The 12996-nt window shown below is 41.6% G+C and overlaps 1 protein-coding gene across 2 annotated transcripts in view; it reads right to left on the bottom strand.

The window, feature by feature from the left end:
• The window catches only part of RNF17 (ring finger protein 17), a 112434-nt gene extending 112178 nt beyond the window's left edge, over nucleotides 1–256 (bottom strand). For both annotated transcript variants that reach the window (XM_078449852.2, XM_078449838.2), the window contains exon 1: nucleotides 110–256. In XM_078449852.2, the coding sequence (XP_078305978.1) occupies nucleotides 110–239 (130 nt within the window). In that variant the 5' untranslated portion in view covers nucleotides 240–256. The remainder of the gene's footprint in view (nucleotides 1–109) is intronic.
• Nucleotides 257–12996: the final 12740 nt, after the last annotated feature.

A 12996-nucleotide genomic window follows, 5' to 3' on the forward strand; every position in this document is an offset into this window, starting at 1 on the left:
CTCGGGACAGGCCTTGCTCTCCGTCTCCAGGCCCAGCAGCCTGACTGGGACAGAGCCTATGGAGGACAGATGGCCACGGCGGGGCTGGGCCCCACGGGCGTCTCCTCACCAGAAACTCGGGACTCCCTTCTTCCACACTGAGTGCACTGAATCTCGGCAGCGCCCCACGGCCGACTCTTCCTCCCCATCTGCCGACAGGCAGACAGGCTGAAACAAGCCGTCGAAGGTACTACCGCCATGGCGGCCTCCTTCGGGATCCCAGGACGGGTACCACGTGCCAGTCCCGGCGTCCCTTGCGGCAGCGACCAATCCTCAGGGCAGGCGGCTCCTGATAGCCAATCAAAGAGTTTAGCCCGCCTTCTCAGCTTGCCACGCTGGGGCGTCCGGAATTCCAGGTGCGGGGGTGGCTGTTTTCGGCTTGGACTTGGGCAGGTCCAGTCTGAGGAAGGAGGCCACCGGCGGTCAGGGAAGGACCACTTGCTTTCAGCTTTTTACCTAAAGCACACTCCCGTAGCACTGTTACTGCATTCAAATTCAGATTTCGCGTATTATTACTTACATTGTTGTCGACTTTGCAGGTAGAAAACAATCTTTTGTATTGAAGTCATCCTTCTTCCCTCAATATATTAGGGCTAGAGGCCCTAAACCTGTGTGCTGGAAATGTGGGGGCTTGACTAATAGTAGCCTTAGTGGAGAACCTATCAGTATCTACCGGTGGGGAGATTCCGTTAACAATTTCAAACTAAAGTCTGGTCATCGTTAATAGTTGTTAATGGTATACAAGGCACTGCTGGGAGCAGTTGGGGATGCTAAGCATTTGTAAACTAACAGGTTCCTGCTTGGGAGGTATGTAGCCCTCTACCTCTAAAACGGTAACTTCTGCTGGGGTGGCTTGTGTTAAGTGCCAGAGGAGATTAGAGACAATAAGAATTACCGCATTCTGAAGAGATGATGTCTAGCCTTCCTAGAGGATATAGGGGTTTACATTAGACCTTAAAACCTGGGTATGACTTTAAGGAGTAAACAGGACATCAGGCATTCCAGAGAGAAAGAATGGCTTAAGCAAAGGAAAGTGGGAGATGCAGTGGCCTCTCTGGAATTTAATTTGTAGGCCATTAAGTCAGAGCATTAATTTCCTTAAAGTGAGCTTTTTGGGGAAGGTATATCGGGGTAGAATTTTGGGGAGTCTTCAATATTGGACTAAGGAGTTTGGACTTTACCTTTCAAGCAGTAGAGTGCTAGTGAAGTTGTAAGAGCAAGGGCTAAAGTAATTTGGTAGCAATGGGCCAGGTATATTGTGGAGGAAACATCTAGAGATGGCAGAGTGCCTTCAGAGGGTAAGAATAACTGCCTGCATATATTCCTTTTTTTCTCCTCTATTAAAAAAATAGAAACAAATATTATGTTCAGACATTTATCTCTTTGAATATTATTTCTCCCTTGTTATTTTTTCTGGAGCTCCTGTTAGACAGTAAATAGGGCCTTTTCATTCTATACCTTTCTTAACTTCGCTTTCATATTTTCCATTTCTTTATCTCTCTGTGCTGCATTCTGGGAATTTTTTTCAGATATCTATCCCTGTTAATCAATTCTGTCTTCAGCCGTACATAATCTGCTATTTAACATGACCACTGAGTTTTAAATTTTCAGTGACTATTTTATTCAATTCTGGATATTCTCTTTTTTTTTTAATTTCAAATTTTGCCTGATCTTTTTTGGAGAGAATTATGTTCCTTTCTCATGTTTTTTATTCCATCTTTTATTACTTTAATATTTTAAGCACACTTATTTTGTTATATAACCCCAACATTCCTTTTTCTGATATTCTTCAGAGGTATAAATATGCAATTTCTTATTTTTACCAATCCTCATTCGTGGTGATTTGTTTCCTCATATGTTTTGTAATTTTGGATTTTAAGCTCAGGTTTGAAAATGTTTATCTGTGGGAATCTTGTAAGGCCTGTATTAAGGATACATTTCCCCAGATTTCATTTTTGCTTCCTTTAGGCACCTCAATGCATGATGAATCTAGGAGCACTTTAATTTAATGTCTTGGCTTGTGTTTTGATAGGCTACCCTGATAGCATATTTCAAATCCCAAGCCTACCTGAAAGCATATATATATATTCTAGGTAACGGGGGAGATATTTTCCCCACCTAAAGGTATACAAGATAACCAGAATTCTTTACCTTTTAGCCTACCTGTTCACTCCTGCCATCAGTGTGTGAACCTAACCTACCATGCAAAAGCTTGGATTAGCAGCTGTTTTATTTATTTATTTTTTGCCAATTCAATGCCTGTGCCACGATATCTCCTTGTGGCCTTACTTACCTTTCTCTAATGACTAATGAGTTTTCATGTTTATTATTCATTTAGACTTTCATATTCTTTTTTTGCCTTCTGGGTTGTTTGTCTCTTGACTGATTTATAGCAATTCTTTATTCTAGATTCCATTGCAAATATCCTTTCCTAGGCTATGATTTGTTTTGGGGTGTGTGTGTGTGTGTGTGTGTGTTTTACTTTATGATATCTCTTATTGTCCAAAAGTGTTGTATTTTACTATGGAATTTTCTTTAAGATTTGCAATTTGTGAATATTGTTTTAAAATCTTTCCCCAAGCTAAATATTCATTGTATTTATTATCTTCTAGAAGCTTTATTACCTTCTCTTCTATTTTAAAATTCAGCTTTGTTGTCATTGGTATTTGCATAGGAGTGGGAGAAAGTGAGGTGCAAAGGAAATATCAGAACCCAGTAATTTAGTTGGGCAGGGTCTTGAACCTTGATTTACTCATTACATATGTGTCTCTATGTATACACCATTGGTGTAGTGCCATCTCAGAACACAGATACAGAGATAGATATTCCACATTTTATTATGACTTTTAAAAGTATCAAGTATATTTTAACCTTGGTTCTACTTTCGTTTCAATAAAACAGTGGATTTAACATTTATAAAAATTTTATTATTATTTTTAGTATGATATTTATTGTAAATTTGGTTTCCATACAACATCCAGTGCTCATCCCAACAGGTGCCCTCCTCAATGCCCATCACCCACTTTCCCCTCCCTCCTAACCCCCATCAACCCTCAGTTTATTCTCAGTTTGTAAGAGTCTCTTATGGTTTGGCTCCCTCCCTCTCTAACTTTTTTCCCCTCCCCTCCCCCATGGTCTTCTGTTAAGTTTCTCAGGATCCACATAAGAGTGAAAACATATGGTATCTGTCTTTCTCTGTAGGACTTTGTTCACTTAGCATAACACTCTCCAGTTCCATACACGTTGCTACAAAAGGCCATATTTCATTCCTTCTCATTGCCAAGCAGTATTCCATTGTATATATAAACCTAACTTCTTTATCCATTCATCGGATGATGGACATTTAGGCTCTTTCCAGAATTTGGCTATTGTTGAAAGTGCTGCTATAAACATTGGGGTACAAGTGCCCCTATGCATCAGCACTCCTGTATCCCTAGGGAAAATTCCTAGCAGTGCTATTGCTGGGTCATATGGTAAATCTATTTTTAATTTTTTGAGGAACCTCCACACTGTTTTCCAGAGCGGCTGCACCAGTTTGCATTCCCACCAACAGTGCAAGAGGGTTCCCTTTTCTCCACATCCTCGCCAGCATCTGTAGTCTCCTGATTTGTTCATTTTAGCCACTCTGACTGGCGTGAGGTGGTATCTCAGTGTGGTTTTGATTTGTATTTCCCTGATGAGGAGTGACGTTGAGCATCTTTTCATGTGCCTGTTGGCCATCTGGATGTCTTCTTTAGAGAAGTGGCTATTCATGTTTTCTGCCCATTTCTTCACTGGATTATTTGTTTTTCGGGTGTGGAGTTTGGTGAGCTCTTCATAGATTTTAGATACTAGCCCTTTGTCCGATATGTCATTTGCAAATGTCTTTTCCCATTCCGTTGGTTGCCTTTTAGTTTTGTTGATTGTTTCCTTTGCAGTGCAGAAGCTTTTTATCTTCGTGAGGTCCCAATGGTTCATTTTTGCTTTTAATTCCCTTGCCTTTGGAGATGTGTCAAGTAAGAAATTGCTGCGGCTACAGTCAGAGAGGTTTGTTCCCGCTTTCTCCTCTAGGGTTCTAATGGTTTCCTGTCTCACATTCAGGTCCCTTTATGCATTTTGAGTTTATTTTTATGAATGGTGTAAGAAAGTGGTCTAGTTTCATTCTTCTGCATGTTGCTGTCTAGTTCTCCCAGCACCATTTGTTACAAAGACACTCTTTTTTCCATCGGATATTCTTTCCTGCTTTGTCAAAGATAACTTGGCCATACTTTTGTAGGTCCAATTCTGGAGTCTCTATTCTATCCCATTGGTCTATGTGTCTGTTTTTGTGCCAATATGATGCTGTCTCGATGATTACAACTTTGTAGTAGAGACTACAGTCTGGGATTGTGATGCCTCCCGCTTTGGTCTTCTTCCTCAATATTACTTTGGCTATTCGGGGTCTTTTGTGGTTCCATACAAATGTTAGGATTGCTTGTTCTAGCTTCGAGAAGAATGCTGGTGCAATTTTGATTGGGATTGCATTGAATGTGTAGATAGCTTTGGGTAGTATTGACATTTTAACAATATTTATTCTTCCAATCTGTGAGCACGGAATGTTTTTCCATTTCTTTATGCCTTCTTCAATTTCCTTCATAAACTTTCTATAGTTTTCAGCATACAGATCTTTCACATCTTTGGTTAGGTTTATTCCTAGGTATTTTATGCTTCTTGGTGCAATTGTGAATGGGATCAGTTTCTTTATTTGTCTTTCTGTTGCTTCATTATTAGTGTATAAGAATGCAACTGATTTCTGTACATTGATTTTGTATCCTGCGACTTTGCTGAATTCACGTATCCGTTCTAGCAGACTTTGGGTGGAGTCTATCGGGTTTTCCATGTTTAATATCATGTCATCTGCAAAAAGTGGAAGTTCGACTTCATCTTTGCCAATTTTGATGCCTTTGATTTCCTTTTGCGTTCTGATTGCTGATGCTAGGACTTCCAACACTATGTTAAACAACAGCGGTGAGAGTGGACATCCCTGTCGTGTTCCTGATCTCAGGAGGAAACCTCTCAGTTTTTCCCCATTGAGGATGATGTCAGCTGTGGGCCTTTCATAAATGGCTTTTATGATGTTTACGTATGTTCCTTCTATCCCGACTTTCTCAAGGGGTTTTATTAAGAAAGGAATCTGAATTTTGTCAGATGCTTTTTCTGCATCGATTGGCAGGATCATATGATTCTTTCCTTTTCTTTTATTAATGTGATGTATCACATTGATTGATTTGCAAATGTTGAACCAGCCCTGTAGCCCACGAATGAGTCCCACTTGATCATGGTGAATAATTCTTTTTATATGCTGTTGAATTCGAGTTGCTAGTCTCTTGTTGAGAATGTTTGCATCCATATTCATCAGGGATATTGGCCTGTAGTTCTCTTGTTTTTTGCTGGGTCTCTGTCTGGTTTAGGAATCAAAGTAATGCTGGCTTCATAGAAGGAGTCTGGAAGTTTTCCTTCCCTGTCTATGTTTTGGAACAGTTTGAGAAGGATAGGTATTATTTCTGCTTTAAATGTCTGGTAGAATGCCCCAGGGAAGCCATCTGGTCCTGGACTCTTATTTGTTGGTAGGTTTTTGATAACTGATTCAATTTCTTCACTGGCTATGGGTCTGTTCAAGTTTTCTGTTTCTTCCTGTTTGAGTTTTGGAAGTGGGTGGGTGCTTAGGAATTTGTCCACTTCTTCCAGGTTGTCCAGTTTGTTGGCATGTAATTTTTCATAGTGTTCCCTGATAATTGCTTGTATCTCTGAGGGATTGGTTGTAATAATTCCCTTTTCATTCATGATTTTATCTGTTTGGGTCATCTCCCTTTTCTTTTTGAGAAGCCTGGCTAGAGGTCTATCAATTTTGTTTATTGTTTCAAAAAACCAACTCTTGGTTTCATTGATCTGCTCTATAGTTTTGTTTATTTCTGCTCTGATCTTTATTATTGCTCTTATTCTGCTGGATTTGGGGTGTCTTTGCTGTTCTGCTTCTAGTTCCTTTAGGTGTGCTGTTAGATTTTGTACTTGGGATTTTGCTTGTGTCTTGAGATAGGCCTGGATTGCAATGTATTTTCCTCTCAGGACTTCCTTTGCTGCATCCCAAAGCGTATGGATTGTTGTATTTTCATTTTCATTTGTTTCCATATATTTTTAAATTTCTTCTCTGATTGCCTGGTTGACCCATTCATTCTTTAGTAGGGTGTTCTTTAACCTCCATGCTTTTGGAGGTTTTCCAGACTTTTTCCTATAATTGATTTCAAGCTTCATAGCATTGTGGTCTGAAAGTGTTCCTGGTGTGATCTCAATTCTTTTATACTTATGAAGGGCTGTTTTGTGACCCAGTATGTGATCTATCCTGGAGAATGTTCCATGTGCACTCGAGAAGAAAGTATATTCTGTTGCTTTGGGATGCAGAGTTCTAAATATATCTGTCAAGTCCATCTGATCCAATGTATCATTCAGGGCCCTTGTTTCTTTACTGATCCTGTGTCTAGATGATCTATCCATTGTTGTAAGTGGGATGTTAAAGTCCCCTGCAATTACCACATTCTTATCCATAAGGTTGCTTATGTTTGTGAGTAGTTGTTTTATATATTTGGGGGCTTCCGTATTTGCCACATAGACATTTATAATTGTTAGCTCTTCCTGATGGATACTCCCTGTAATTATTTTATAGTGCCCTTCTTCATCTCTTGTTATGGCCTTTAATTTAAAGTCTAGTTTGTCTGATACAAGTATGGCTACTCCAGCCATACTACTCTTTTGACCTCCAGTAGCATGACAGATGGTTCTCCCTCCCCTCACTTTCAATCTGAAGGCGTCCTCAGATCTAAAATGAGTCTCTTGTAGACAGCAAATAGATGGGTCTTGTTTTTTAATCCATTCTGATACCCTATGTCTTTTGGTTGGAGCATTTAGTCCATTTACATTCAGTGTTATTAGTCAAAGATGTGGTTCAGAGTCGTTGTGATGTCTGTAGGTTTCATGCTTGTAGTGTTGTCTCTGGCACTTTGTGGTCCTTGCAACATTTCACTCACAGAATCCCCCTTAGGATCTCTTGTAGGACTGGTTTAGTGGTGATGAATTCCTTCAGCTTTTGTTTGTTTGGGAAGACCTTTATCTCTCCTTCTATTCTGAATGACAGACTTGCTGGAGAAAGGATTCTCGGCTGCATATTTTCTCTGTTCATCCCATTGAAGATTTCCTGCCATTCCTTTCTGGCCTGCCAAGTTTCAGTAGATAGGGCTGCTACTATTCTTATGAGTCTACCTTTGTAACTTAGAGCCTGTGTATCCCTAGCTGCTTTCTGAGTTTTCCCTTTATCCTTGTATTTCACCAGTTTCACTATGATGTGTTGTAGAGAAGACCGATTCAAGTGTACGTCTGAAGGGGGTTCTCTGTGCCTCTTGGATTTCAATGCCTTTTTCCCTTCTCAGATCAGGGAAGTTTTCAGCTATGATGTTCAAGTAAGCCCTTAGCCCCTTTCTCTCTCTTCTTCTTCCTCTTCTGGAATTCCTTTGATACGGATATTGTTCTGTTTGATTACATCACTTAGTTCTCTAAATCTCCCCTCATACTCCTGGATTTTTTTAATCTCTCTTTTTCTCAGCTTTCTGCTTTCCCATAATTTTATCTTCTAATTCACCTATTCCCTCCTCTGCCTCCTCAATCCGTGCTATGGCTGCCTCCATTTTATTTTGCACCTCATTTATAGCGTTTTTTAGCTCCTCATGACTATTTCTCAGTCCCTTGATCTCTGTAGCAATAGATTCTCTGCTGTCCTCTATGCTTTTTTCAAGTCCAGCGATTAATTTTATGACTATTATTCTAATTTCTTGTTCCATTATACTGCTTGAGTCGGTTTTGATCAATTTGTTAGCTGTTGCTACTTCCTGGAGTTTCTTTTGAGGAGAATTCTTCCGTTTCATCATTTTGCATGGTCCCTGGGGTAGCTGCAAACTGCAGGGCACTTCCCCTGTGCTGTCCAGAGTAACTTGTGTTGGTGGGCAGGGCCGCAGTCAGATCTGATGTCTGCCCCCAGCCCACCGCTGGGGCCACAGTCAGACTGGTGTGTACCTTATCTTCCCTTGTCCCAGGGGCAGGACTCACTGTGGAGTGGTGTGGTCCCTGTCTGGGCTACTTGTACACTGCCGGGCTTGTGGTGCTGCTTTGGTAGGATCTGGCCAGGGGTATATTAGCCAGGGTGGATCTGCAAGGTGCACTGGGGCGGGAGGGGCAGGCTTAGCTCACTTTGCCATGGTGGTCCCCTGCGGGAGGTAGCACCAGAAGGGAGGCAGACCCGTCGGAGGGATGGATCCACAGAAGTACAGTGTTGGGCATTTGCATGGTGCAAGCAAGTCTTGACATTTTTTCCTAGATTCTCTGAAAGTATCAGGTTGTCATTAAAATAATTTATTATACAACATTCACAGAGCCTCATACATAGTATATACTCAGTAGAAATGTAGTAAATGCTCACATGGCATCAGAACACCAGATGGCAGTAGGGAGATCTCACAAACATACCACTAACCAGCTTGACATAGCCGCAAAATGCACTAGATGGCACCCAGCCCATAACAAACAGCATTTGCAATTTGATTCCTACTTTATGCTCTGGAGGTAGTTTTCAGGTCTTCTGCCATGTTACTTCTGCCTTTTCTATCCTAAAGCATTACTGTCAGAGGTGTGCAGTGAAAAGGTATACATTGTCTTCTATGTGCGTCTGGAGGTGGCAGAATACCCACCTCTTCCAGAAAGTGACTCTAGATTTTTTTCTTAGAAATTTCAGGGTAGTGGAGCAGGAAGGACCTTTAAAGATTCCTACATACCCTTCCTCATTTGGGATGAGGAGGCCATGGCTCAGAACCACTCCGACTTCCTTGGGTAGAGTTAGAGTTCTGGTGTTCTGGTGTCTGGACCGTGCTCGTATATTTTACTACACCAATTTCGATGCCCACTTCCAGAAGACTTTACTCTGGGGACTTGTAACAGAGATGAACTGGATCAATATGAAATTTTAGATGAAAGGAGAGATGACAGTTGCTGCTCCAGGCTAGGTTTGGGGACCTTTTGTAGGGATCAGCAAATTTCAACCTGGCTATGACAAGTTAGTAGACAAGATGGGACTACAGTGTCCTTTCTTGAGAAATAGCTCCAAGAAGAGCTCTGGAGTCCTAGAAATTGGGAGAAACCTGCAGGGCCTGTGGAAATGTACACCTGTGAGCCTTCTTATAGGGCAGCAGGGTGCAAGCATCTGCCACTGTTCCTCCTATGCTCTGTTCAGGATTCCACTCATTAATTGGGAGAATTCTCCATATGCATTTGTCAGAGCAAGTGACTGCTTTCCTGACAGTTGGGTGAGGTTACATACTTCTAGCCTGAACTTAGCCAGCAGAAGTTAACTAGTGATTCCCAGACTTTGGTGTATTAAGAATCCCTTGGAGAGGTTATGGGAATGCAGAGGCCCAAGCTCTAGAGGTTCCGATTTAAGAGGTTGAGGTGAAGCTCACTGAGAGACAGATTGCCTTATATAGCTGAAGTTTCTTCTGACTACTCGGTGGTTTATGTACATTTCCCTCGTTCCATCCATTCTAAGACCTACATTCCCTGCTATCTACATCTTTTTTAATTCTTTTAGAAACATAAAGGTATAGACACTGAGGGAGAAGCAGCACCCATGTTTAGAGTGACTTTATTTGTTTATATTTGAGGCAAGTTGTTATTTTTAAGTACGCTCCATGCCCAGCAAGGAGCCCAATGTGGGGCTTGAACTCAGGACTTTGAGACCAAGACCTGAGCTGAGATCAAGAGTCAGATGCTTAACCAACTGAGCCACCCAGGCACCCTGAGGCAAGTTGTTATGATTAGAAAATCTCCAAGGGACAGTGAGCCCAAGCTTGGCTTTGCATCTACTCTGTGGTGAGGCAGATGAAGGGGACTGCATTTGCAGGTAACTTTCAATAGAAAAATACATGACCTGTTGTGACCGGCTGTAATAGTCACTGATTGTGTATGCTATGCTGTTACCTGAAAGGCGGTCCTGCCCCTGGAGCCTTTCCTCAGGAGCCCTGGCCAGAGCGGTGGGTAGGCACACACTTGCAGCTTCCGTTCTCTACCTTTCCAAACCCTCACGTGCCCATTTCTTATGGACAGTAGGCTCCCTGTCCCTCCTCTCAGATGTTATAAAAGAATGAAAACGTTTCATGCAAAGCTTGAGAAGCAGTCACTTCTCCAGTCTTGTGTTGTCTTGCTGGGTATATATGGCTGCCATTTCCTGTTGTCAATGCCATCCTCACTCTCCATACTTGAGTCAGATATGTCTTTAATGCAGTTCACAACACTGGGTATGATTCTAACACATGGTATCAGTTTTGACAGTAGCTTCAGGGAGGAAAGGAAGACACAAATGAAGGGGTATTTAAGCTCGTTGTGGTAAAGGAGGATTTGAGAACTATGGAAAAATTGCAGTGGGGGGTGTGGTGATGTAGCTTGAGTCACAATAGGGTCATGCTTACCACCCTTTTCTCACCGGGATATTTAATTCTCAGCCTCTTGTTTCCTCTCTGTGTTCCTCCTCTTATCTCCTCTAACCCCCTCACTTTTCATCTTAAAGGCAAATAAAACTCACATCAGAATTGACAGAAGTTCTTGGAAACCAATAACTCATTCCTGTGTTCACTGGCCTATGTCATTTTAGGACAAACAGTATATTAAATGTCGCAATTCATCCTTGTGTTTTTACATAAAACTGCTCTCAGATCCCCAACGCCTCCTTCAAATGGTCCCCACCGGGGCTGAACACAGGTGGTGGATTCCCACCAGCATTAAGATCTCTGTGGTTTGTGTGTACCATCCATTTTAGCTGTCAGTTATGCTCTCTTTCATTTTATTTTCTGTTATTTTAATTCCAGTATAGCTGACACAGTGTTATATTAGTTCCAAGTGTATAATATAGTGATTCAGTATTTCCGTACATCTCCTGGTGTTCATCATAAGTGCACTCCTTAACTCCCATCAACTATTTCACCCATCCCCCCACCCACCTTCCCTCTGGTAACCATCCGTTTGTTCTCTACAATTAAGAGTCTGTCTCTTGCCTTGTCTCTGTCTTTTTTTCTTTTGCTCGTTTGTTTTGTTTCTTAAATTCTACATGTGAGTGAAATTATTTGGTTTTTGTCTTTCCCTGACTTATTTTGCTTAGCATTATCTCTCTAGCTCCATCCATGTTGTTGCAAATGACAAGATTTCATTCTTTTTATGGCTGAGTAATATTCCATTATATATACATATCACATCTTCTTTATTCATTCATCAGTCTATGGACACTTGGGCTGCTTCCATAATTTGGCTATTGTAAATAATGCCACTATAAACATCGGGCTGCATGTGTCTCTTTGAATTTGTACTTTTGTATCCTTTGGGTAGTGCAATTACTGGATTGCAGGATAGTTCTATTTTTAACTTTTTGAGGAACCTCCATACTCTTTTCCACAGTGACTGCACCAGTTTGCATTCCCACCAACAGTGCAAGATGGTTCTCCTTTCTCTGCATCCTTGCCAACCCTTGTTGTTTCTTGTGTTGTTGATTTTAGCCTTTCTGACACGTGTGAGGTGATATTTCATTGTAGTTTTGATTTTCATTTCCTTGATGATCAGTGATGTTGAGGTCTGTTGGCCATCTGAATGTCTTTGGAGAAATGTCTGTTTATGTTCTCTTTTCTTATTAGTCTTTAATTGTTTCACGTGGATTAATTGTTTCACGAGGCAGATTGCATTTTCCTAAAGATGGCTCCCATATTATCCCCTGCAGGGTGCTGTTGACACCCTTCCTGTTAGTGGTGCTGGGTGAGAAAGATGGTACAAAATGAAGCTGGAGAGGTGGACAAAGGCAGATTATACGGAGCATTGTAGGCTATGCTAAAACTTTGGATTTTATTAAGCAGGGGAAGGATATGATTCAAGTGTTTTCTCTCTCTTTTAGGTTGTGGGGAGCAGTTGGTAGCGATAGGTAGAAGAGCTTCAGTTGTCGTTTTTAGCTCCAGAATAAGGAGCTGTTCTCCTCATAGGCTGGAGATTCTCCTACCCAGGATGTTGCTTACCAAGGAAATGAAGAAGGAAATGGGCCTGTACACCACCGAAGCAGAGCAGTATAGTAGGAAGGCTTAGGTTGGCCAAAGGTCTCTAAGAACACTTATTACTTATGGACCTCAGCCCTCATCTGCAAAATGGGCATGATAATAGTCACTGCCTTGTAGAGCTGCTTACAGGGTTCACTGAGATAATGCTTGCAGAGGGCTCCCACAGTGTCTGACACACAGTGAGCGCATGAACTAGAATGGACTCTTGTTGACTCCCAACCTGCTCAGGGTTTCTGCTTAGTCCCTTCTATCTTTCAAGAATTTTGAATGAGGAATTCACTGGGGCCATGAAAAATACTCCATACCAGGAGACAGATAAATTCAGTTTTGTCATTGATTATCTGTGTGACATTAGGCAAGTGAATCTCTTTGAGATTCATTCTTCTTACCTGTAAAATACCCAGATCGTTCCTCAGATTTATTATGAGAATTAAGTATGAAATGGCTTTGAAACAGTCCACTGTTAACAAGTGTCAGGTATTAATGCTGTTCTTAAATAACACTTGTCCTCCCATGTTCCTGGAGATGTTAATGAGTGGAAAGAATTTGGGGCTGTGGCCAGGGGCAGCATACACTTGAAAAAGATGAATGTGTGCTGGAAACTACAGCAGCCTTCTCATTACACTTTGTGCCCTAAAATCCGGTGGCCAGACTGCTTTAGCATTCATATCACATGAGTGAGACATGAGACATGGCAAGCGAGCTCTCCATCGGCAGGTTTTCCAGGTCTACTCTTTGGATGAACCTGAAATTACCTTTCAGAGGTTGGCCCAGGTGAAGCATGAGGGGTCCTGAAAAGGTCTGGCTACAGTGG

Source organism: Panthera onca, chromosome A1 (genome assembly GCF_046562875.1).
Source record: "Panthera onca isolate mPanOnc1 chromosome A1, mPanOnc1 haplotype 2, whole genome shotgun sequence".
NCBI classification, from domain to species: domain Eukaryota; kingdom Metazoa; phylum Chordata; class Mammalia; order Carnivora; family Felidae; genus Panthera; species Panthera onca.